Genomic DNA, 27,123 nt, shown 5'->3' with positions numbered 1-27,123 from the left:
TGTCAGGGCCCTGCCGGACTGGCAGGTGCAGGCAATTAGGAGCAGCCCCATCCCTGCCAGCTCTATGGTGCTAGAAGGACCATGTGCCTTCCCGACCAATCAGAGGGTAGCAGGTAGCACAAGACCTCTTCTTTCTGCTGCACGGCTGATGAGGCTAAGACTCAGCAAGCGCGAGTGACACAACACCACAAAGGCTGGGGAGTCACTGTCGGAGGGCAGAAGCGGGATCCCAACAGGCACGAGGGACGGGCTAATCAATCTAAAGATGAATTCTGATAAGGAAGGGTCAAGTAGAAGATGGTCATAGTAGCCCACTTAGATGGTGACCAGAGAGCTACAAAGCACTTTCCCCACAACAGCCTCTCAGGAAGTATTTTCATCCACATCTTGAAGAGGAGGAAACTGAGGTTCGAAGAGGGTCTGGGTGACTAAGAAATAGAGAGCTGGGATTTGAATTTGGGCCCCCAGACCCTTTGTCCGTGCCTCTTTTCATGTTAAGATAGCATTTCTAGGGGCAGCTAGATGGTGCAGTGGTAAAGTACCAGCCCTGGATTCAGGAGGACCTGAGTTCAAATCTGGCCTCAGACACTTGATACATACTAGCTGTGTGACCCTGGGCAAGTCACTTAACCCTCATTGCCCTGCAAAAAAGGAAAAAAGAAAAAAAAAAGAGCATTTCTAGACGAGGAAGCCTCTGGGGCTCCAGCCCCAGAACAGGGAAGGTGATGATCCCAGCACATCCTGCAATGAAAGGCAACATGGCGGAGGAGACAGAGACCTGGGATTGGCATCCAGGAGGCTGGGCTTGGATTCAGAATGGCAATACGATGCCAGGCAATCATGGCACTGCTCAGTGCCCCAGGCAACTCCCTGGGACTATAAACTGCAGAAGAAATGCATGGGGCAAAAGTGTTATACTCCACTAGAAAGGGAACCCTGTGAGCCTGTTGGCCAGCAGACTTAGAAAAGCACAGATTAACATTATCAGGGTTAGCCACAAGGCCTACAAGCTGACTTGGGGGCTGGGCAGCGGGAAAGGGGGCATTCCAGTTATTGAAGTGATCTGGGGACAGTATGGCCAGAATGCTAAGAAGCTGACCCCTCAGCCAGGAGGCAGCCTGATGAGCCGAGAGTGAATTTAAGATCACACAAGAGTCCCAAGGATCTGATCTAGGGGGCAAAGCCCAAATTTTAGGCAATGGGCTGAAAGGTCAACACCACTGTCTTCTGGGGTCCTGCTAACTCTCTTGACCAATAGGGTCAAGGACCAAACAAGCAGGAGGGGTGGGGGGTGGGTGGGAGTAGGGGAAAGCCTGTAGCCAAAGAGAAGTGGTCAGCAACTAGAGTTTTATTTTGTCTCTTTTATTCCCTTATAATGGTATGAATTCATAAATTTAAATATTCCCCTTTACCCCTCTGAATCAACCCTAAAAAACATTCTTACTGGGAAGATAAGTATGGCAAAGAGAGTAGTTACTAATAAAAATAGGGCATCTGGGTGGCACAGTGCATAGAGTACAAGTCCCGGAGACAGGAAGGCCCATCTTCAGACATTGGCTTCAGACAATTACTAGCTGTGTGACCCTGCGCAAGTCACTTCACCCCGCTTGCCTCAGTACCCTTATCTGTAAAATGAACTGGAGAAAGAAATGGCAAACCACTCCAGTGTCTCTGCCAAGAAAATTCCAAATGGGGTCATGAAGAGTCTGACAAAACTGAAAAATGACTCAACAATAAAAGTTTTGCAAAGTGCTTTACAAATATGATCTCATGTGATCCTCCCTCCTAGGGAGGGAGGTACGATTGTTATCCTATTCCCCTTACAGATGAGGAAACTGAGGCAAAGAGAGGTGACGTGACTTGGTCAGAGTAACAAGGTCAGATTTAAATGGCCTTCCTGACTCTAGGGTAGTGTATCCAGTTATGATGGTGGCAGCAGTGGCATGACTGTCAATCAGGAATCAGGCATGGTACAATTCTGAACCAAGTGGGTTAAGTGGGCTCTAGGGTGAGGCTGATCAGAAAGCCTGGTGAGCACAGACAATTTAGAAAGCAGAAAAGACCGGAGCCCCGGGGACTGCCTGGCAAAGGAACCTTAAATCAGCTCCTGGGGTCAAGAGCAAAAGACTTATGGACCAGCTCCAAGGAATGACTGCAACACCTGGGAAACCAGTTCAGACCAGTAAGGCTGAAGGAGCAGGGCTGTATGTATCCACATTTACAAGTTGAAAATAACACAGCTGTGCAGCTAAAAAGGAAAACTAACCTGATTGTCAAGAAAGTGGCCCAAGGAGTGGGGTGTAGGGACAGAGGCTGGGGCTGGACACCAGCTGGGGACAGAACACCTGCCCTCATGTGGTGCTCCATTGGCTTGGGCTCACATGGAGCCTCTCTTGTCCCCCCCTCCACCCCATTACCTTGTATCTATCTTCATATTTATATTTATTTATAACATTTATATGATATAATTTATTATGTGATAATACACCAGCAATATGCTCATATAACAATGCCATTAGATTTATATATAGTGGTATTATACATTTATATACAATGCTATTGTTATATATTTATAATTTTATATGTTTGTATGATATTTCCATGTAGACTACTTGAGGGCAAGAACTATTTCACTTTTGCCTCTATAGCCCCAGCCCCTAACACATAGTAGGTGCTTAACAAATGCTGCCGCTTGATTGGTGTTTCAAGGCCTCTTTCCAGCTCTAAAGGCCATAGCAAATGTGCTCCCTGCCCTTTGCCCCTCTCCCCACCTCCTCCTTCTCTAGTACTGAAGACATCTTAAATAAACAAATCCCATCTCTCGTCAGACTCCCCGGGGAGCACCCAGGGAGGTTCACCCCAAGCACCTAGCTAGGGAGAGGCTCCCCAGCTGCCTCGTCCTTTCTTCTAGAGAGAAGGAGAGTGCTGAGGCACTATAAGGCAGCCCAGACACTGCTGCGGTTCTCTTTTATCACTTTAATTTCCTCCAGAATGCTCTCTCCTTAAGCTGCATTTCCCCTCTGGCCTTCTGCCTTTGTGGACTGTCCATGTGCCCGAGACTGCTGGAGAATCCTAACAGAAGCTGTTGAAGTTTCAAAGCTTACCCCCCCACTGTGATGAACTGAGGCGGACAACCCATTCCGCTCCCTCCTCCTGTCTCTTTATTAAGCCCCACAATGAGCGGATAACACAGAGAACAGCCAAGACTCAATCTTCACACTTAAGAAACTTCTAACCTAATGGGCTCTCACATACACTGTAGGTGCACATATATAATATTTATATAGTTGACATTTTATGTCTATACAGTAAATATCTTCCTGACGTGTTTATGGGTTGGCGGCTGTAAATTAGAGCTGAGTGAGAGTGAGAGGAGGGGTGGGGAGAAGGCATCCACCCTTCTCTTTTCACTCATTTACTCCCAAATCACTTAGGCCCCCCCCCACCTCACGCTTCTGGATTCTTCCCGTTTTTATCTCCCAGACACCACTGCTCCACAGCCCAAAGGCCTTTCTTGGTGACAGTGAATCAGGCCACTGAGGCAGGGATTTCTGTGGGCAGAGGGAAAAGGCAGAGAGCAGCTCATATGAGATTCACCGGCCCAGAGAGAAACCAGAGGGCTCTCTTCTCCTCTCAGCTGTGGAGGGGGTATGTTGGGGGGAGGTGGGTCAACAAGGCCTTTCAGAACTCAGGAATCCATAGCTTCCAAGCTACTCTGTCTCCTGCCCAGGCGACACATGGCAGTCCTCTGAAATACGACTGTGCCAAACTCAAAAGGAGTTTCATAAGATTAAGGGGAGGAGGCAAAGGCTTGGCTCCAGCAGAGAAAGGGCCTTTGCTCAAGAGACCCCTTCAGGAGGCCCTGCCATTTTATGGGGCAGCTGGAATTTTATAAAGCTCATTGTATAGAAGCTCTCCTGGGGGCTTCCCAGCTAACCCCACAGGACTTCTAAAGGGGCAGCTGAGCTGTTCAAAGCAGCACAGAAGTGTTTCCCAACACAAACCAGACCAACATTAACAGTGGGCCAGCAAAAAAAGGACCCGAGAAAAACAAACCGGCCAAAGAGAGAGGAGGGGGAAGGAGTGAGGGCACAGGGGAGAGAGACACAGAGAGGAGAGATACAGAGACAGATAGACAGGGAGATACTGAGAAAGAGGAGGAGACAGAGAAACAGAGGGAGAAAGATTTATTAAGAGGAAGATGGGGGGGGAGAGAGAGAGAGAGAGATTGAGATTGAGATTGAGCAACATCCCCAAGGCTTCAGCATTTAGAAAAATGCTGCCAGAGCACATTTTCCACAAACAGCCTCCCTCCTCTCTTCCAGGTCCAAGGACCTTCTGTGGTATAAGATGCTGAGGCCAAAGAGGCATCTCAAGAGATGATAAGAAACAGCAGGCTCTGAGTACCTGGTGCTAACTCTTACCACTGATTTAGGACAGGTGTCCTGTGGGTGCCACAGGGAGCTATTAGTTGAGATTCAATTGGACTGTCAATCTACATAGAAAGAAGACAAGTGCCCGGGGAAGAACATGCCTAGACAGAGATGGCAGGCGTTATGCAAGATGACAGGGAGAGACTGGAGAGAAAGGTAAAGATCCCGGTGAGCCTTTCCCTGGGATGAGATGCCAGGAAGGACAGGGAAGGCAGCATGGACACACACATGCACATGGATGGAAACACCAACTGCTCCCGGGGACTTAGTTTTCATAACAGAAAGCTTTGATAAACAGTGAGAGCCTGCTTGACTTCTTGGAGTTCCAGGGGCCATCCTTTCCATAATTCCACAGAACGAGAAGCAGCAAAGAGGACCTATCTTGATACTTTAGATTCTCTGTGCACAAGGGATAGACCACACGGAAGCTATCACCCAGCCCAGTCCAAGGTACACAAGAAACGTTGACCTCGTTTCTACATACTCCATGACGCACCAATCCAATCCATCCAAAAAAAAAAAAAGAAATGAGCAAACTCTTCCAGTGCAGGAGAGCTTCCCACAGGCACCTGCCCCTTTCAACTGCGCTTCATCTCAAACACTCTGCGGCAACCAGGATTGCTTCTAGTGATCTGAGTTCGACACACTGTTTTTTGCACACGGCAAGGTCTCTTAACACCTTATTCTGTACAAGAGGAGGGGGAGAGCCTGAAGGCCTTGTGGCTTTAGCCCCAAGTGATCTCCTAACAGGCAGGAGTGCTTGTCATGTCACTTAAGAGACAGAGAATATCATTCACCCACCCCCTTTTCTCCTGCGTGTGCTTTCTAAGCCATTACCTCCAAGGGTAGCCTGAATGATGTTCAATTGTCTTTTGGTGATTTGTCCTGGTAATTTCCTTCCTCCTGCTCCTCTAGATTTCCCCTCTATCTCTCGCAAGAGTCCTCACCCTTCCGGATGACCTAAGTGATGCGATGACTGTTTTACATCAACCCAACACTGTTGCCAAGTCCATAGTCAGACAGGTCACAGTCACATCTGGGAGAGCTCCTCAGCTGGAGTGGGGCTCTGATTAGACTTTTATGGGGACATTACCATTTCCTTCCCAAGTATCTTTGGGCCTAGGCTCTCTCTGCTATATCCAGTGTGGACCACAACGTGCATCTCATCTGGCCCACTGTCCAGTGAGAGTTCTCTGCATTCCCCTGGCATTTAGCAGGGAACACATGCAAGCTAGCTGCTAGGGGGCTGCTGTACGGTCTGCATGAGGAGATTTCAAACCTGCTAAGTTTGGGGGACAGGCCCGATGCTGCTTTTTGGTCCTAAGAACATTTTGTGCTGGTAGGTACCTTCCACCATATTTTTTCTCCCACCCCTCTCTCACAAAGACCCAGTTCTGTTCAGCATATTATAAACACCATTTTGTTATCCCTCTGGGAATCACAGAAGAAGGGACCCAGGGAGGCTGGGTCCTGTCTTTATCAGCTACCCAATTAACTTCTCGGGGACTTTGGTAAGAGCAGTAGAAGGAAGAGCCTAAGGAAATGAAAGACAAGTTGGTCTCCTTTTGATTGGGGTGATTCAAAAGGGAAAAGACAGCAATTAAGGGAGAAAGTGAAGTGAGAGCTTTTGAAATGTTACAGGGAGGGAGAGTGTGACATGACATGTATTTCACCAATTTAAATGCAGACTGCAGGCAAAAGGAGGGGGAGACTGAAAATCCTCCAAGCTACCCAATTTAAATTCCGAGGCAGGTGGAAATAGGACTCATGGGTCTGGTAGGATCATAATTTCATTGATTTGTGTCAAGAACTTTGGAAGAATCACTTTTTCCCCCTCCAACAGGAGGGGAAGGAAAAGAAGGCAGGCTTTCTCAGTCAGGTTTCCAGGCCCGGAGAACCCTGTGTCCTTGGAGCTCTGAGCAAACCAAATTACCAGGTTGTTGGAAATGAGATGAGATAGATTTGTTGGGAAAGGTGACCAGCCTTGGACAAATGACAATGGATTCCCTAAGGCTTGGGCTCAAATGAATCTTGCTGTATATCTTCACCTTTCTCTTTAAGTAATTTCAGATGTGTCAAAATGTCTGGAAGAGATGTCAAACTGGCAGCCGGGGTAGGGGATTTGGGAGGAAGAACGGGAGAGAGGATTGGGAGAGAGGGGGCAAGAGGGACAGAGGGAGACAAGGAGGGAGAAACAGAGGGAAAGAGATAGAGAGAGCGCGCCAGTAATTGTCTGATAGGGGAACAACTGTCTGTTTCACAGAGTGTATAGGGGTTCATAACCTACTACAGGTAGGTGAGGTCAGATCATTTGGACGTCCCAGTGCTGACTAGTTTAACTCCCACATTCAGGACTGCCTCCTCCTGCCCCAGTCTATCTGGGTTTCCTTCCAGAGAGAGAGAGTTGCCTATCTCAAGGGAAGCTGACAAAAACAGAGCCTGACTCCTAGAGAGAAACAGGGTGCTCCATGGTGAGCCAGGGAAGCCATGCCACCTCTGGGCATCCCTGGCTAAAGGAAGGCTCATCACGGCTGAAGCTGGCCCAAGGTGGCTGCACCATCCTCCAAGTGTCAACGAACACAATCTGGCTGGCTTGGTTTGCAGCCGAGGGCCCTGTCATGGGCGTGCTGTAAAAATGATGAACGCCTGTCACATCTCCGGGGCTCGGGCTGATTTAGGGAGCTATTGGCAGGCGCGTCACTCCCAGAGTGTCAGCCAGTTAATTACTTCCAACTTTATCTTTCTTGTCACCACTTCCTGACAAATTGGCCATTATCTTTTATTCTACAACAATGAGCACTGCTCCTTTTTCTGGTGCTGCCTCTGCTTTCGTTCTCCCTACCCCTCCTTGTCCTTGCTGCTTTTTCACATCCAGAGGAAAATGAAGTGTTCTCTGCTTGGAGGGGGACTGTTGGCAAGAATCTGCTGTCAGGAAGAAGAAAGGAAAGAAAAGAGTGGCTGATACCGCGGGCTCACAAGCAGATGCAGAGGGCCTGGCATCATGGGGGCCCACCATCCTGGGTTCTTTGTGTCTGTTCTAGAGGTAAACAAGAACCCAAGGAAGGAAACCAGTGGTAGCCTTCCTAGAGCTTGGTTTCCACTGGGGCCTATTATTACGGATGGGCTCACAAGCACTGTCTAATCAGGCAGGACCTGGCTGGCATCTGTCTGTTGCCAAAGATGCCTCCCCACCAGGAAACGGCACAGTTGCTTCCATTACCCACCTGGGTACCCTCCTCGGAGTCCACACATTCACTCGACAGGACTCCCATCGGTTCTCGATCAGGGCTCAAGACTGGGAAAGGGCAGCCTGGAGCCGTGTCAGAGCAGGGGTCTGAGGCAACACGGACCCAGTTCCACCTTTCCCCACAAAGGCCTGGGAGCCATGAGGGAGCCTGGAGAACTTTCAATCTGAGTAACAGTTACCACCAGAATACCTCCCCTACAGCTGCACCCTGATGGCTCAGGGCGACGTGTCACCAATAAATTCTATCACGCCATATAAACAGTCTGCTTTGGGCCTTGAAAGATGCTTTATAAAGGCAGGAGCCTACCGGAGCCCAGTAGCAGCCAGAAATAAATTGAGCTCTCCTGACGATGGGTAAAAGACCTGATTTTGTGGGTACAGCTGAATAGAAGGTATTTCAATGTGAGAAGCTTGGAGCTATAAAGTCACAATCTGTTGCTTGTGCCTTGGTTCTATAAAAAGTTTTCTTTCCACTCTCTGCTTGCATGAGCTTTTCAAGAGGGGTACAGATTATTGGTGGCATATTGACAGGCTATGAAATGAGTGAGTCCAGGGGCCTGGAATGTGTTTTTGCAGAGAAGTGAGTGTTTGTTGAACAGATCCGCACTTCTTTGGACTCTTTCTTGGTGCTGGGGAGGAGGGGGGAGCAGAAGAGGGCGAGGGAAGAACAGGGCTGGGTACTTTTCCTGGAAGCCAAGGAGCAACTGTTAAATCCAGGCTTAGCCTCCTGCAAGCAGCACAGTGTCAACACCTTGGGGACATGTGTTTAGAATTAAGATGCTGTGAGGTAAGTTTTGTTCGTCTCCTGAGAGTGCTCGGTCCGGCTCCAGCTCCCTTCCCACAGGAGGCCTAGCTTCCCTCGCTGTTAATCGGTTGTTCAGGCACAATCATCTCAAGTTCCGTTACATTCTTCAAGAATGACCGGTCTGTTTTCCACTCAGTGCTGCCTCAGACAGGATGGCAGAGCACCAGCCTACAGGGAAGGCTCCTTGCTCCTAGGGGCAGCCGAGAGCATGGACTGCCTGTCCTTTGTCCTACCTTCCTGTTAAGGCTTTGGCTGGACTCGGGAGACATTTCTGGGGGGGTCCGGTGGTGGAGGCATTTGGTCCCTCTCTATGGACACGCCTATGCCAGAGATAAGGCTAGCTTTGTGGGGTGCGCCTGTCTTCTCTGTCTTGCCCTTATGACACCCGATGCTTTGCTAAGGTCTGCATCATCTCTGATGCTGTAAAGGTAACTACAGGATGAGTTCCCTGCATATCCTGAAGCAAAGAGCCAGGCCAGAGCGAAGCCCTTGACGAAGAGGGGGAGCAGGAATAGGACCAAACTCTAGGATCTACCAGAACTGCCATCAGCTCTTCCCGATAACATCCTCCCTGGATTCAGGAGAAGAAAAAGGGACAACTAGCTTTGTGCTCCAAGACACTGATCCTGACTGTGCCTTAACTTCTCTTACAGCAGTGTACACTCCCTGAGGGTGGGGGCTGAATCTTACTCATCTGTCTACATGCCGGGTGCCCCACGGAATCATCTATGGAAGAGTTTGTTATGAGAAGGGTGCTACCTAGTCAGTCTTCCATGTCTGAAAAGGACTAAGGAACAAAATGAACATGGCTGAGGAATCTTGATAGGGTTAAAAAAGAACTCAGGGCAGCTGGATGGCACAGTGGAGGAAACACAAGGCCTGGAGCCAGGAAGACTCATCTTCCTGAGTTCAAATGCGGCCTTAGACACTTACTAGCTGGGTGACCCTGGGCAAGTCACTTCACTGTTTGCCTCAGTTTCCTCATCTGTAAAATGAAATGGAGAAGGAAATGGTCAACCACCTCAGTAGCCAAGAAAAACCCAAATGGTGCCATGAAGAGTCAGACAGGACTGAAAAACAACTGAACAACAACAATACCTAAGAAGCAGCTGAATATTAGGAGATCAAATACCACTTTCCCTTACTCTGTTTCTCCCTTTCTAACCTCTGGATCTGAAAAACTGCCATTCCGTTCCCACTCGCCATCTGGAAGGAAAAACAATTCTCAGGGTCTATAGCTACATAGGCCGTCATCACAAGGCAGCAAATCCAAACCTTGACAGAATAAATTGTTACACTACCCAATGAAGCAAACTATGAGTATGGAAAATACTTCTAAAAAGTTCTAATATTAGCCTACTTACAGTCATTAAAAAGGTAGATTCTTCTAGGACAGCAAGCATTTACCTGATCCTAGAATCTTCTTCCAAAGATTCTCTGAAATCAATACTCTTTAAAGGGTTGAGAGGAATTACATAGGAATTACCTAATTTCTTCCTCAGAGGTATTCAAGAAAAGGCTGAATATGTCACCAAAGGGTGAGAGATGGATGGACCACCTCAAGGACATCCCCAACCCAGTACAGACTCCAAGTCCTTCCATAAAAAGACAAGTGTTCGCGTTGCTGTGAAACATCTAAATGCTTCTGTGCAAAACGAAAGCAGGGTTGGTTTTCTCCCCCATAAAAAATATAAGGTTTATTTCCACAGGTCCTTTAATGCTGTTTTATCACCAGTGGGGGAAAGGGTGAAAAGCCATAGCGTCTCCAGAATAAGTTTCCCATTTTCCTTAGTTTTGCCCACAGAGCTATATCATGGTATCAGAGATGTTGACTAGAAGTCAGGGACAGGGATGAAGAGGAAGAAAAAAACGGTCTCCCTTCCTCCCCAACATTCAGAATTACTTGAATGGCCTCTGTTCCAATCCAAACCCAGCCTTAATCTTCACCCTTGGAGAAATGTAGAAGACACTTGGTTTATATCTGCTCTGGAAAACCTAATTTTTTGGCAAGGGATGTTTCCTTCCCTGGCTCACTTTTCCAATCTTCAGATTTATTTACATACAGGCAGCTAAACAACTTGAGAAGAAAACCTTCAGCAACTCAGGGCAAATCCAACTGCTGAAAGGAACCTTATGCAAGCATCAAGGGTTTGTTTCCAGGAAGCAGATGTCAGGAAGGAGGCACGGTTGCTGCTGAATTTGAGCTACTTCATAGGGTCTAACTGCTCATCGCCTTTCCTGGACAGGGTTACCACAGCGCTGGCAGGTGTAGCTGAGAGCCCCTTTCAGTTTACGCGTGGGTCTGCACTAAGAACCCCTTCCTGGTTGGAGGATATTAGAAACAGATGAACCCCAATCTCCCCTTTAAATCTGCTTGCCAATGCAAGAACTAAGCTACCACTTTAGGGTTTAGTGCTCAAAATGCTACTGTGGTAGAAAGAGGTGCGATCCCATTCGGGAGTTAGGAAATCAATGAAATGGTCTTCTTGGGGTTTAGGGGACTCAGTGCAGGGAGGCTGATGACTCGAATGTAGGTTTTTTGGGGGGGTGGGAAGCTAATGCTGTCAGAATTTAAGACAGGCAAGGCAGCTAGGCGGTGCAGTGGATAGAGCACTGGCCCTGGATTCAGGAGGACCTGAGTTCCAACCTGGCCTCAGACACTTGACACTTACTAGCTGTGTGACCCTGGGCAAGTCACTTAACCATCACTGCTCTGCCAAAAGAAAAAAAAGAAGACAGGCCAACTGGTTTGGGTGCTAGTTCTCAATAGTGGCTTTAGACTGTGGTGGTAGCCTGCTGTAGGATGTAGGTTCTCACTGCCAAGAACCCCGTGGCAGCCCAGGGATACAGGAAACAAACCTGGGCACACCATGATCATTTCTTGCTCTTTCTTTTAGGTACAAAATGACATTTAGTATTTGCGGTGGCTTTAGTATCCTAAGGCCCTGATCGATGAAGGTTAGGCTAATTTTGTCCTTAAAAGGTACTGAAACTATCCCCCAAATCTCATTGGCTTAGAGGCCTAAGGCCTGAGCTGTTGGTATAGCTTTCCAGGGGTCTGAGTACACAAAAAGCCAGCAGAAGAAAGGTAAGAGCTCCTCCTTCAGGTTTGTGACCAAAGATCAGTGGCGTGACCAACACGGGCACAAGAAGGCTGGGCTCAGCTGAATCAAGACTGTAACTCCCATGAGCACGATTTCATGCTCTGAATGGCCTCTCCCTTTTGTAGCTAAGTAAATCTCCAAGTGGCCCACAAGCATCTCGTTTCAGTCTAATACTGAACCTGAGGTAACAGACCAGCCTGGAAAGTCCCGGCCTATTAGGGCATCTCTACGGACCTAAAAGAATCTGCCCTCAGAGAGATGGAAGCTCTGGATATGGAAAAGGCAAGAAGGTATGCCTGACTTTGGAGCTCTGTGATAGCACTTCATGATCTCTGGTCTCTGCACAATCTCAGAGTTGGGCAGGACTCCAGAGGTCAAGCAATCCAACCCATCCATGATCTCAAGAATCTCTTCCCCATCACATTCAGCAAGTGATCGTTAACCACTTGAAAACCTCGAGTGAGGTGCAAGTGACCTCCAGCAACAGACGATCCATTTCCCTTTTGGGAAGTGCCAACTGTTAGGAGGGAGTTGCGCCTATTTGTAATGACCATACAGTCTTCTTTGTTCTGCCCACTGGGGCCAACTGGGTCAAGTTTAACCACCTGCCAGCCTTCCAGACACTTGGAAGGCACCTTTCATTGTCTCCTGCAAGTGTTCTCTCTCCAGGGTTCTCTCAACCAATGCCTAAGGAGCAAGCTCTCAAGGCCTCTTGACATTCTGGTCACCTTTCTGTGGATGTTCTCCAGCTTACCAATATTCTTTCAAAATGTTAGCTGGTAGCTAGGGGGAGCCATAGTGCACAGAGCACCAGGCTAGTGTCAGGAAGACTCATCTTCTTGAGTTCAAATCTGGCCTCAGATACTTACTAGCTGTGGGCAAGTCACTTCACCCTATTTGCCTCAGTTTCCACATCTATAAAATGGGCTCGAAAAGGAAATGGTAGAGCATTCCAATATCTCTGCCAAGAAAACCCCAAATGGGGTCATGAAGAGTCAGACATGGCTTAACCACAACAAAAACATTAACCAAAACTGAGCACAGCACTCTAGAAAACATCCAGCAAGCGCAGAGACCATGATGTGAACTCAGATCCTCCTGAAACCAGGACTGGTGCTGTATCCACTGCGCCACCTAGCTGCCCCTCCACTATGCCTCTTTTAATGTGGCCTAAATGTTTGGCTTCTATATTACACTGTTGACTCATCCTGAGCGTATAGTGCATTAAAAACTCCATACTGTTTTCAGATGAACTGATGTCCAGTCATGTCTACTCATCTTATACTTGTAAAATCAATCCCTGGAGGACTCTAGCACTCATGTTTGTAGACTGACTTCATTGCTGACCTCCAGTTGTTTGCCAAGTTCCATAACCTCCTAATTGTACTATATCATCTAAGAGCTCACATCTCTATCTTTTCCACAAGAAGAGTATGGGAGACAGTCAAAAGTTTAGCAAAAATCTCAGCAGATCACACCCACAGAACATGTCTGTTGTACCAAGTCCAGTAATTTTGTTTTGGGGTTTTTGTTTTGTTTTGTTTTTTTGGTTTTTTGCAAGGCAGTGGGGGTTAAGTGACTTGCCCAGAGTCACACAGCTAGTAAGTGTCAAGTGTCTGAAGCCGGATTTGAACTCAGGTACTCCTGAATCCAGGGCCAGTGCTTTATCCACTGAGCCACATAGCTGCCCCCTCTCCAGAATTTCTTTCTTGAAAACTTACTATCCTTCCTAGGCTGACTTCCCTAGAGAATTTTAACTCTCTTTTCTTCAAACACTTTGAAATTTACTCTCCCAAAATGTAATCCACAGTTCAGTCCATTCCAAACATTTAAAAAATTCTAAGACAGAAAGGACACTGCCTAAGTTTCCCCCAACTTCTACCTTCTAAAAACCTCATCATTAGCAGTAATCAGATAAGGAATAGAGGTTCCCCTCATTGGTTAACCCACCTTCTGAAGAATGAAACTGTCATTAAAGACAGGCAAGGAAACATTAGGTGTTCTTCAGTGGTGAGTGGGGGGGAGGGAGGAGGAGAGGCAAGAAAGAGAGAGAGAAGCAGAGGAGAAAGATGGGAGAAGAGAGAGGAGGGAGGAAAGGAAGAACTGAGAGAGCAAGAGTGAACCCCAGCAGATGTCCAGATAAGAAATCTGATGACACGCTCTCTTCTGGTTCAGCTTCTACTGGTCTTTACCCCAGTGTTCTTTCCCTCTCTGCTCCTGGATTACTTCAAGTAAATGTCTTCTTCCTTTCCTTGGCCTATTCCTTTTGAAAAAGGTACCCCATTCAAACATATCAAAAGTTTTTCTGTTACACAAGCTTCTTAAAATGCCAATTGGAGCAATTTTGGGGTATGGTAGAGTGACTATCCCTTAGAGGAAGAGGATAAAAGAAATCCTGAAGGAAGTTTAGCTAAATTCCATGAGCCTTTAAGTGTCTTAAGTGTCTAGGGTTTGCAAGGTACTGAGGGTACAAAGACAAAAAAGGGAAATGCAAATACAGTACCTGCCCTCAAAGAGTTTACATTCTCTGGGGGATGATACAAATTGAAGGAGGATTGACGGTATATTTTCTTCAAACTAATAACCTTCTTCATTGAAGTATTAGGCTGCTGTTGGCTACACTTATCTCAAAGAGAATGCCTGAAACATGACATCTACCCCGGGGATCCACAAACTCTCAATTTCTCTCCTGCACCAAGACACTCCAGTTTTGTACATACCTTCTTGCAAAATGACAAGTCTTAGAAAGCTAATTAAATCCTATTTCCCATGGAATCAGAAGGTATAAAAGGAGAGAAATTATATCAAGAGGGCAGGTCTCGTGGGACAAATTACAACTTTTCTTTTCAAAGACTTGTCTCTAGTCTTATGTTTCTGAGATCTAAGTCCCTAGAAAGATTCCTAGTTCAAGCTTCAAGAAAAGTCACAGGGAGAGGCAGCAGAGAAGTGTTTAAGCAGGCACAAGACAGGGTTAAGATCTAGGTAGAGCAGGGATTTTGCTGCATAAGGAGTGATGATCAAACAAAAGGAATAACCAATCTAGTTAAAAGAGCATTCCATGCTCTGCCAAAATATAACATGTACAAGAAAACGGATTCTAGTTAACACAGCACGAATTACATTCACAGGACTCCCAGGGGAATAGGGATTCTCATTTCCAGTTGGAATCCCTCTGCCCTCACCTTATATAATTTTTAGAGCTGGATCTGGACCCTTTCCTGCCCCCAGCCTATTCTCTAATACAGACAGCCAGACCCTGGCAGGGTCACAATCCAACAGGCTAAGCTAACTGGAAACTCGCTAATTTCCAGTCCCTTCTCAGTCCAGAGATTGTTTGGGAAAGGGAAATCAGACTCATGCCTTCTCTCCCTCTATCCCTCCTCCCCTTTCCTCTGGCCCAAGTTTGCAGGACTCCACCCATTAGACACCTGATCCTCCCAGATGGGGTGGGAGGGGCTAGCACTAGGGCCACAGTGGGGGTGGAGGTATGGAAAGCAAATATATTTAAGATGCTGGGTCTGTAGAGAATGAAGACTTCAGAAGGAGGGTTAAGGAATACCCCTCGGGAACTTAAACTTTGTGGGGAACAAAGGGGGTCTTGAAGAGAAAAGAAAGAGCACTGGCCAGTAAAGAGAGCAGTGGAAAAAAAAAAAACGGAGAGCAACTCTCAGACTCCAATTTTCTAGAGTTCTTAGCCATCTTCAACAGTCTGCCTCAAGAGCCCCGAGCCAGAGATAAAATGCTGAACATGACGCTCTGCTCTCTGGCCTGGCTCCTCGTCTTAACCCTAACCTTCACCGGTCAGCCTGCGTGGCTGGAGAAGCCCCCAAAGCGCAAGCCACCTGCCCAGCTCAAGGCTGCTGCCTGCTGTGAGGAAGCCAGAGAACTTAAGGTCCAGATTGCCAATCTGACCAGCCTGCTGGGGGTGCTGAGCAAAAAGCAGGAGAGCGACTGGGTCAACGTGGTCATGCAGGTAATGGAGCTGGAGAGCCACACCAAGCAGATGGCCACGCGCCTCACTGAAGCCGAGAGCAAGTTCTCCCAGCTGAATAACCAGATCGACATGATGCAGCTACAGGCAGCCCAGACGGTCACCCAGACTTCAGCAGGTAAGGCGAAAGCTCCTCGTCTGGTCCTCTTTTTTCCTCTAATTGGCCGGCACACAAGTAACTCTGATCCCCTCTTCAGGGACTGTGTGCTCCTCACCCCTCTCTATAAAAGGGTCAGCTTCATGCCCTTGCATTTCTATTTCCTTAAAAAGATTCCCAATAAGTTCACAGTTCCCCTCATCCTCACATCTTGTGAAACCAGAAGGTGCAAACATGGTCCTGAGAAGTGAAACATCCAAAGTTACACAGCAAGAGAACACATGTCTTCATGCCCAGTGTCGCTTCCTTACAAATGAACTTGATCCACATAAAGAAACCAGTGATGCCCAGACTTTGCCATTTGCTGCCCTGGAAATGGCTTATTTTAGGTCTCTGATATTCATTGTGGTGAGGGAGTAAGTAGTGGAATCTTCTATCTGCCAGTGGAGACCCATGAGCTCTTTTCTTGTCTACCCTGGCTGTCACACAGCCAATCTAAGAGAGCTTTTTAGAGTTAGCTTTTTAAATTCAGAATGGACTGGTGCCAAAAAGTTTCCCGTATCTCCTACTCCTGTCTCTTCCCTAAATTTACCCACAAAATGGGCATAGGGTTAGAGGGGAGGGTTTGTGTGGGTCTGATTTTGAGTGTGAAGTTTGCACTCTCTGTAACCTGTGAGACAGTCTTTGTGAATCTCTGCCTTGGAAATAATCCACAAGCCCATGGTCAATACCCTGGTGATCAGCCTCTCAATTTTAGGTATGCCAGTCCTTGAGAGACAGAACTGCACTCCATCTCCGAAATCTTATGCTAACTCCTTCTAGCTTAGTTCCTGCCAAAACCTGAACCCTCCTGGAAATACCTTTGAGAAACAAGGGTCACTAAATTAAAGAGAGAGAGAGAGAGAGAGAGAGAGAGAGAGAAACAAGGGGCACTTCCATGCCACAGAGAAGTAGAATAGGACTTTAGTAGCATGGCTTGTTTTTAAATGATCAAGCAAAAATGATTTGCAGTTTGTTTGGCTCAGTCTAGCTGACATTCAAAGGTATTTGTTAGGGAAAAAAAAAGATATTTGTTAGCACCAGAGAGAGTTGTTACAGTAGACAGTTATTTGCAAGTTGACAAGGGCTCGGTGGGTGTCCTGTCTTTCCCCTAACAAGAGAAACATGCTCATTATTGATCAAAGAACAAAGAAACATTTGCAACAGGTCAAATAAACAGGTCACTGGTTTCAATTTGGCTCAAGAAAAGATTAACATGAAAAAATCTTGCAAACTTTTAAAAATAGACCAACACGCAAAAAAGTTATTTCCAAGCATCTGCATCCTGAACCTGTCTTTGGGGTTACCCATGGATCTTCAGAACATTTTATAGAAGAGTAAACACCAATGCTAACTGAAAAATGAAACCATCTGACAATACCGCTTTGACTTTATCTTCCTCCCTTTTAGTCCCTTGAAACTCACTCTGCCAGCTGTAACCTACAGAAAAATAAGGTCCCCAGAGGGGGCTCCACACCAATCACCAAGTGCATGTTCTATGGAATCACTGAGAGGAATCCCACCCACAGCAGGGGACCTGTTCCCCTCAGTGCCGTGCCTTCAGAGGCTTGCCTTCTCTCTACTGTCCCTCACTTGTTTGTACCTAGTTATCTGCATGTTGTCTCCCCATTCAAACTGTGAGCTCCTCAAGAGCAGGGCTGATGTTTTTGCCTTTCTCTGTATCATCAGTACTGTGCTTGGCACAATACTTCTTGACTGACAGAGCTATAGAGGGTGAGGCCCCCCTCCTGGGTGCGGTGGGAAAGCAAGCCCCCTTGGGGGAAGGGGCTGGCAAACAATGCCTAACAAACACAGAAGGTGACCATTGGGCTAGCTCTCCCCATAAGAGTAAACACTAAGAGATAGCTTGCCATCCAAGGGAAAGAGCCGGAGCGTACATTTCCTTGGGAATCGACCTCATTTACCCTTCTGTCCCTAGGAGGAGGTTCCCTATTTTGCTCCATCGTTACCAACCGTGTGGCTAATGAAGAGACTCATGGAGATCACCACCTTCTTGGATAACATACCCATTTGTTCTGCAAGGAGGCCAAGTAAATTGAGATCATTTAGGCAAAAACACTTTCCAAAATATGAAGCACTGTACATATATACATTATTAGCTGTCCTCTTAAGTGCCCCCATGCTCCTCTCTTTTGGTCCTGTAAAGTAGGCTATAGAATGACACCCACTGCATCAATGCTTTCTTCCTCTAGGTCCTTCTTGGGGACCACTGCCCTTCTCAGAATGTTCTCACCTCTTGTCAACACAGAAAGGGGGCTGGAGGGGCGGGGGGGGGGGGGTGACATAAGACAGCGTTTCACAGTGAGCAGCACCTTCAAGGACAGTCGAAAATCACTTTCATCAAGAGCAGAGGAGGTCAATCTAGCCAATGCATTGCAGTTTTCAAGTTATTAATAATACTGCTAGAGTGGATCTCAAATGGTTAACCTGAAGGTGTTTTCATTGAGGCCTAAGAGCCTGGCATTATTAAAGATGTGAGAGAAATTAGGGTATTAAGTGGCTGAGAGATTAGATTTTAAAAGAGCGTGAAATCCATCTCCTGCAATTACGGCCTTGGTTTGCACTAGCAGTTACCCTCTACAGAAAGGGCAGATGGTGTAGGACACGGCCTCCGTGATAACACAGGCTGGTCCATGCCATTGAGACCCCTTTTCCTCTTAGCTAGTCAAGGATGCACCCAGTTTTATAAACAGGAGATGCTCCATTGAATCTGATACTGAATTCACTTGGGAGAAATTTTCTACTTTGGTGCTTAGAACACTTGAAAATCTGATGGGAGAGGTTTGGCGTTTTAAAGTTGGTGTTAGCACTTACAAGATATACTTCTAATCCAAATACATCAAAGAAAAAAGAAAACCTCAAATAAAATAAAGAAATCTGTCTGCTTTGGCCCAACTAGAAGCAATCCACAGTGTATGCACAGCTCTAAGGCAGCTGCCTGCAGGAGAGTTTCCTGGCTCCCTGTGAGGACCCGTTTAGTGGGAAAGTCTGTTATTAAACAGCCTCATCTGTGGCCCTGCTCGACTGCAACAGCCAGTCATCAATTTGCAAGGGCTTTAAATCAGTCTGTCTCCTGGTGATGCTGCCAGGGGAAATCCTTTGTACATCAACCATCAATCCTGGGCCAGGGGAGAAGCTGGACTTCTTCTTTCCTTAACACAGAAAACTCGCAATTAGGAAGCTCCTTCTCACCAACTTAGAGAACTTGTTGCCTCCATCACCTGGGGGGGAGAAAGTGACTTTTGCCCACGGTCACATGGCCGGCCAGTGTATGTCAGAGGGCAATGCAAAGTCAAGTCTTTCTGACTCCAAGGCCACCACTTTGTCCACTTTGCTAACCTGCCTCGTCACCAACACCAGATCACACTGACATCCATTTAAAAACTTTTCACCTAATTAATGCCAATGTGAATTCCTTTGTTTTAAAGGGAGTCCCACACTAGGCAAGCACCTTGTGTTGAGATGCTCACCTGCTGTGGTTTCTGCTCCACTCTAAACAGATGCTGTCTATGATTGCTCCTCACTCTACCAGAAGAATTACCGCATCTCCGGTGTGTATAAGCTTCCTGCTGACGAGTTCCTGGGAAGCCCTGAGCTCGAGGTGAGGTCCCTCAAAGCATATTACTGACATTCTCATTCCTCCTCAGGGCCCACCTCAACAAATATAGAGACAGCAGACATTATTCACAGCCTTAGGGAGGGAAATGGGAGAAATCTAACAGGATGTACACCAATCTGTAACATTCTGTAGTTGCCCCCAAAATGTGATTTCTCATCCACACCAAGTCAAGTCAAGGGGGCATTCTGAAAGACCTAGGCATCTTCAGCAAAGCCTCCAACACGAATTACTTTTCAACACGAATATTTTTTGTGCGTGGCAACTAGACAGCCAGCCTAAGTCTGTGCTACCCTGTCCTCCACAGGTATTCTGTGATATGACAACCGCAGGTGGTGGCTGGACCATTATCCAGAGACGGAAAAGCGGTCTCGTCTCTTTCCACCGTGACTGGAAACAATACAAACTGGGCTTTGGCAACATCCGTGGGGATTTCTGGCTAGGAAATGAAAACATCTATCGGCTGTCCAGACGCCCAACCACTCTGCGGATTGAGATGGAGGTAATTCATAGAACGGGCTCGATGAGAAGCAGGGGCAAGGAGCACAAAACAGGGATCCAGGACAAGGCCTCTGTTCAGTGGGGCCAGGCTCTGCTTATTTTTTGGAAGTGTTTATAATGGGCAGGGGATTTGTTCCTTTTAAGACAAAAATCACAAATGTATAGCTGTAGTCCTTCTCCCCAAGGTCGTCCAAGAGGGTGATTTATGTTTTTACATTCATCCTTATGACATCTCTGAACAGGAGACAGCAACAACAGATTATGAGCTACATTCCACAGACAGGGTAATGAAGAACAGAGAACAGAGGCTAGCTCAAGGTCATATGCTGAATCCAGCAATAAAGCTGGATCTAAAACCTAGGTTTCCTGACTTCCAGTTAAGGAAGGCGCAGAGATAACCAAGTTTTCAGATTCTCTGCCAGAAAAGATACAAGTCTAAGAAAGAAGACACAAAGCTAAGTCTTCCCTTAAGCTCTTGAGAAAAGGGCCATTTGGTAACCTTCTCAATAGGACTCTTTCTTTTCCATACCAGGACTGGGAGGGTGACATACGCTTTGCTGAGTACAGTCACTTCACCTTAAGCAACGAGCTGAACAGTTATCGAATCTTTGTGGGAAACTACAGTGGCAATGCAGGGCGGGATGCCCTCCTTTATCACAACAACACAGCCTTCAGCACCAAGGACAAGGACAATGACAAGTGCTTGGACAACTGTGTCCAACTCAGAAAAGGTGAGGTGGGAAGGGAAGGGCAGAATCCTGTCCAAAGGTGGTGCCAGCTGGGCAGACAGAGTAGGATATATCACTGACATTTGAGATTTAGTGTTTTTGTTACAGACTACAATATGTTTTCCTGTCCTTACTGTTGTTCAAAATTAACATGGCATATCACTGGTACCATATGTCATTTAGCCTCAAAATGCTTAAGATCAAAGCATTAGACCTTAAAGTTCATCCAGTCCAACCTCTTCATTTTACAAATGAGGAAACTGAGGTTCAGAGAGAGGTGACTTGGGTGCCCATGGGCACCTGTTCAATAAGTGACATGAAAAAAAATAAGTGACATGAATTCATTAGAACTGATCTGCTTCCTTTGACAGGTGGATACTGGTATAATTGCTGCACAGACTCCAACCTTAATGGGATTTATTATCGCCATGGTGAGCACAACAAGCACACAGATGGCATCACCTGGTATGGCTGGCATGGTTCTAGCTACTCCCTCAGGAAGGTAGAGATGAAGATCCGCCCTGAAGACTTTGAACCCTAAAAAGGAGCTCACACTCACTACAAGAGGGGTGCAGAATCTTATGAGACCAATAAGGCTGGGGGTGGGCAATGAGGTAGTGTGGTAGGGGTAGGGATGGGAAATCACCTATAATCAAGCACCAATGAAATCATTCATTTCATCGAGACAAGTACAAACCTTTGTTGGGCTCAACCAAGCACCAGCATTACATCATCAGTTACCAGCAGTAGGGACAGCAAATAGGGAGAGTCATTTAAAACTCTTAGGGCATTCTTCTCAGTGGGTCAGAATGGGCTTAGCCTGTGGCTTCTGGCACAGTCTTTGCCCACATGATTCTCATTTCAGGAGAAAATAATCGGGAGTTTGTGCCTTACACTTTCTCCAAGGCCAGGATTAAGTGAAGACAGAAAACACATCTCTTGCTCAAATGAACTGTATTATTTCAAACCATGGGAGAGATACCGAAGGTTGGGAATAGGTGAGGTTGGCAAGGAGTTTCTATTTCAAAACCCAATGAAATTGCTTTTGGTCTCAAAGATTCTTTAACAGAGTAATTGCTCTGTTGAAGGTGAGCTAGTCCATGTCTTAGCTACTCTCAGAGGAAACTCCAGGGAATTGGGCCTTACAATCAGAGTCTCAGCATCTCACCTTCTTGCCCTCAATCATAATACAGTACAAAAGGGAATGAGGTACACAGAGTGATTCTAGGTAAAGTCAGAAAAAACGAGGTATAGGTCACTATTAGAAGCTCTCACAAGACTAAGTGGGAAGGAGGGAACTGCTAGGTATATGGGCTGCTGGCAAGGAATCTTACCACAGCCCAGTGAAAACCACAGCAATCTGAGCCCAGAAAATTAATATGGAGATTCCTCCTTGTTCTTTAGAACTATGTAGCAAGAATTATAGTCAGAGAATTTTAAAATTAGGAGACAGATTTCTTTTAGTAACTTAATATCCTACTAGAAGGCGAAACAGTTAAATGTTCCATAATGTTCTAGCTTTTCTATCCTTATCAAGACTGTCATTTAAAAAGTGTCTAGTGCGTGTGCGCGCGCGCGCACACACACACACACACACACACTTGCAGAAACATATTGCTTTGATTTAGGACTTCACATTGCAGCGGAGCTGAGCAAAAAACAACACTATCAAAAATAACCACATGAGGGGCAGCTAGGTGGCGCAGTGGATAAAGCACTGGCCCTGGATTCAGGAGGACCTGAGTTCAAATCCAGTCTTAACACTTACTAGCTGTGTGACCCTGGACAAGTCACTTAGCCCTCCTTGACCCACAAAACAAAACAAAACAAAATAACCACATGGTTACAAGCCAACAAGAATTATGGAACCTTGCTATCAGAGAAAGAAAGCTTAAGTTAATTCACTGTACTTAAGTCATTTGTAAATAACAAGTTTGGTTCTTGGAGGCAGCCTTTGTTTTTAATTTAAATGTTACCGGCTTGGAACACCGCTAAGCACTTAACAGGTTGAAATAGCAATATATTTTATTATCTTAGGTAGGTGGAGATTTGAAGAATGAACTCGGATTCCTTCAGAAAATAGACTCGCTGCCTTAAAATGTTCATAGTTAATATATCTATATTTGTTCAAGGGATCACTTGGGGGCCTGACTATGACAATAGTAGCTGAAGGATGGAGAAAGGTGACAGCAAGGCTCATACTGTACATAGGCATCTGACTTGGTAAAAACTTTGTTTTGTGTTTTAATGTTCCAACACTTTTCTGTCTCTACAATAAATGTTTAAACCCATGTTTCCTTTAAATTTTTAATCTTCATCGGTCTGGTGCACTGAGAGTACAGCATGACATAAAGCCTTCAGGAAAAGCAGATGACAACAACAGCTGCTAGCACTTACATAGTGTTTTCAAGCTGGTAAAGCATTTTACAAATATTCTCATATTTGATTTTTGCTTCTCGCCATAACCCTTGGAGGAAGGTGCTTTTATCCACATTTTACAGTTGGGGAAACTGAGGCAGAGAGCGGTTAAGTCCCTTGCCCCAGGTCACATGGCTAGTAAAGGGCTGGGTCAGAACTGAACTTAGGTCTTTCTGAAGCTCTAACCACTGTACCACTTAGGAGAGGGGGGAAGAATCTTTAAGTAATATCTAGTGCTCAAGGAAACCCAGGAAACCAAAGAAGCAGGGAGAACCCAGAGATAACAATAAGGTCACCGGGGTGAACAAGCTGTGGTATATGAATGTGATGGAATACTATGGTGCTACAAGAAAGGATGAACAGGATGGTATCAGAAAAACCCGGGAAGACTTAAGTGGACTGATGCAGAGTGAGGTGAGCAGAACCAGGAGAACACTACACAGTGACAGCAACATTGGGTGATGATCAGCTGTGACAGACTTGGCTCTTCTTGGCCACACAATGATCTAAGACGATGCCAAAGGCTCATGATGGAAAATGCCCTCCATCTCCTGAGAAAGAACTATGGAGTCTGAATGCAGGTCAAAGCAGACTATTTTCACTTTTGCTGGTTTTTTTTCTTCTTTCTTGTGTTTTTTTTTTCTTTTTGTTCTGATTCTTCTTTCAGAACATGACTAATGTGGAAATATGTTTAACATGATTGTAAAGTATAACTTATATCAGATTGCTTCCTGTCTTTGGGAGGGAGGGGAAAAATTCTGAACTTAAAACCTTACAAAAATGAGTATTGAAAATTTACATGTAATTGAAAAAAAAATGTTCTTTTAAAAAAAGGAAACTGCCTACATATTGGGCTGACATGGTTGGGGGATAAAGGGATAACTGGTTATAGCCACAGATGTAGTTATTGTGGGTACTTTAGGGGTTGGAACACTCAGAGCTGTAGTAAAGACAGATGTCCCATAAATATTACATGTCATTCCATGTTTCAACATGTATACCTTTTATGACTACAATCGCAAAAGTGTTCCTTAACACAAAGTTTTAATTTTAACCCAGTTACTTTACTCTAGAGAAGGGCAGAAATGGTTCACATTTCATTATTTGTAAAGTTACCTGCTGTTTGCTTTCATTATTTTTGCTCCACTCATTTTATTTCTATTTAAATGATTTAGGCCACCTAAGAACAAATGTACAAGTAAAGATGCAGTAGAAATGAATTGCTTGATATTCATACAGCCACTGTTTATCAAGCACAGCAGTAAAACCAAAAATCCATGTATTTAACTTCTTTTTTTCGGATACTTGCCTAACACGTACGTGCTATAAAAGCAGTTAAGGAAATACCTTGAGATGACAGTTAGCTTTGTTTACTGTCTTCTGAACTCTTCATGAGCAATCCAAGCATAATTGTTAAGAACATGTCTTAGAGGGGGCAGCTAGGTGGCACAGTGGATAAAGCACCGGCCCTGGATTCAGGAGGACCTGAGTTCAAATCTGGCCTCAGACACTTGACACTTACTAGCTGTGTGACCCTGGGCAAGTCACTTAACCCTCATTGCCTTGCAAAACAAACAAATAAAAAACAACCCCAAAAGAACATGTATTAGGTTCATGTTAAGTGGAATAAAAGTTTTCTGAATGGAAAAAACCGATAAAGACCAATAAGGGTACAGGTATACTTCTGTACCTGTGGGTGGCAGATACTGACAAAAGATCAGCTACTGGGTGTCCCCAGACACTGTGTTTCAATACCTGCTGCTGGTCTATTGTCAAAATTCCTTCTATCTTTCATCACCTTGTAAACAAGCACCTTTACTGAACACATGAGAAAGTTAAGGCCCAGAGATGGAGAAGGCTGTATCTGCCTCTCTGGGAAGTCTTCCTTTCTTCTTAAACAGTCAGCCCCACTTCCAACAAAGCAGCCTCAAGGAATCCTCTGCTCTCTCAATCTAGCCTATATTTACGGGCCTGTAATGTAGGAAACCAACTTTGGTCCTATGATTAGTGAAGCCAGGGAATTAAACCCAGAGATAACAGTGGGTTGCTAGGAGTTGAGGCAAATAAAGAGGGTAAAGAGGAACTAAACAAAAGGAAAGTTTGGCTCCTGTGGGGCACACTAAAGAATACTTCCAAACATTATCACTGGGCTCTGTATGACAGGGCTCACCAAGCAGACCGACACTACAGGTTAGGAAAGAAAAAAGAGTGGAAAAAAAGCAGGAGAGAAGGAAGGAGCTCTACTATTCAGGACAAACGGTGGGCAGAAAGTGTCTCTTCTTCCTTCTCCTCAGCTTGCCACCAGGACCAGAGTAAGAACGATGGCCTGCGTGGTTTGCTTAGGTATGTGGGCAAAGCTTCTCATGGGAAGAGAGGGGAGGGGAGAGCACTTTGTTGGAAAATAGGAAAAACATTCTCACTCCATTAGCCTATAATGGGCTCTGGACTTAGGAATAGCCACTTCTTGGAACCAACAAGGTCACCTAGAGCCTGTTCTAAAGGTAAATAACTGACCAATCTACTTCTAAGTGTTTCGTTTCTTTCTTTCTTTCTGAGACTGAGACTTCTGTAGTTCACCCCAGCTCCTCATGGGCGGGATCCCAGACCTGAGGGACTGTTTCTGACCCATGCTGGCTTGTCCCTCACTGGTGGCCATCTGCTCCCAGCACAAACACCTGATCAGTGGTAGTCTCCCTGCAGCTGGGAATCCCCATGCTCAAACAATCCATCAGCCTCCACCTCCCTAGGAGCAGGGTTTAGATTCATGTATCATGTTATCTGGTCAACCAGGAAGGGGAATGTATGCTACCAGACAGAGCAGGACAAAAAAGGTGACCTCTCCAAAAAAGCAGCTGCCATTTTCCCAGCTGCACCCCGCCTTCCCGGCCTTGGGCTGCTGGCTTCAGAGTCTGTCTTCCTGTCTGGACATTTCAGTCAGAAGAGTTTAAAAAGAGAATAACTTGTCAAGTCCTTCAGGTGGCAGGATACAGCATCACCCCCCCCCCCCAGCATGGAAGTTGATCCTGAACCAAAAAAAAAAGTCCGAGCCACCAGACCCCATTTGAATTCAACAAACCATTACATTCTCTAGAGCAAGCCCTTTTCACATGGCCCGCATTTATGAAGCACCTACTATGTGCCAAGCATCACACGTGTGGTGCTGAGGACACAAAGAAGGGGCACGATGGCAGCACCTGCTCCCAAAAAAGCTTATGGTCCACACAGTGGCTTTTCTCGGCTTTGTGTTGCCTACAATTACTATGGCATTTATGATTAATTAATATTGCATATCAGTGAAGTTCTGATGGCGTGTTTCCCTAACTTCTCATGGTCTCAGGCCTTCAAACCTACATCGTTCCTAAGAGGAAGAACACGCTCTAAGAGAGCACCCAGAGCTAAAAGAGGGAGGTGAGAGAAGTGAGGCCAGAGAGCAGGGCCCTGGCTCAGCCAAGGGTTTTATCCGCTTTAGACAGAGGGGGCTCAGCATCCACTGATCTAAGCTCATTGGTCAGCGCCATTCAGTTCCATGAGCTGACATGACTTGAGGGTAGTCTAAATTAAAACAAACTCTACAGATGACTTCAGGGAAGAGGAGGCTAAAGACAGCAAGTCCAGTATCTATTGAGGTGTGGTTCTTCACTGAGCCAGGCGAGAACTTATCTCCATTTCTGTTATTCCCTTAGGCTTGTCCCAGACAAGAGCTGAACTTTCTGGAGAGGGAGTGACAGGGAGGAGAAGAGCTGAAACTGGTCTCTGTGTCTCCCATGAAATCCATTATTAATCATTATCCTCTCACAACTTTGCAACATAAAAGGTATTTAATAAATGTTTATCAAAGGGAAAAGTAACTGAATTTCCTCTTAAGTATTTTCTCTTCACCGCTCAGACCACCCTTTCCTGCGTCAATCAATAATACCTACATGACTTTCTTAAAGGAAGATAAAAAGGGTCTGAGGTTGCCAGGCAGATGAAGAGGGTGGGCATGTGGGGGGAGAGGGCAAAGGCACTGGTGGTGACTTGGAACTTGGTCTAAGCTAGTCTAGGAGATCGATGCTATCTATGTGACCACTGAGTGTGTCCAGCTCCTACCACATGGCCCCTATTGCTTGGAAACAAGGATGCA

At 46.0% G+C, this 27,123-nt stretch overlaps 2 protein-coding genes across 3 annotated transcripts in view; one reads left to right on the top strand and one right to left on the bottom strand.

Moving 5' to 3' along the window:
• MTOR (mechanistic target of rapamycin kinase) overlaps positions 1-27,123 on the bottom strand; it is a 113,081-nt gene that overhangs the window by 48,140 nt on the left and 37,818 nt on the right. The gene's annotated exons all lie outside the window — the stretch shown is intronic.
• On the top strand, positions 15,329-22,852 carry ANGPTL7 (angiopoietin like 7). Its single transcript, XM_043992309.1, has 5 exons — positions 15,329-15,698; positions 19,238-19,338; positions 19,661-19,855; positions 20,387-20,585; positions 20,954-22,852. The coding sequence occupies exons 1-5, from the start codon at positions 15,329-15,331 to the stop codon at positions 21,121-21,123; spliced, it is 1,035 nt and encodes a 344-aa protein (XP_043848244.1). The 3' UTR covers positions 21,124-22,852.

The sequence above is a fragment of the Dromiciops gliroides genome, chromosome 3, assembly GCF_019393635.1.
Source record: "Dromiciops gliroides isolate mDroGli1 chromosome 3, mDroGli1.pri, whole genome shotgun sequence".
NCBI lineage: Eukaryota > Metazoa > Chordata > Mammalia > Microbiotheria > Microbiotheriidae > Dromiciops > Dromiciops gliroides.
This window is presented reverse-complemented; position numbering and strand designations above follow the sequence as displayed.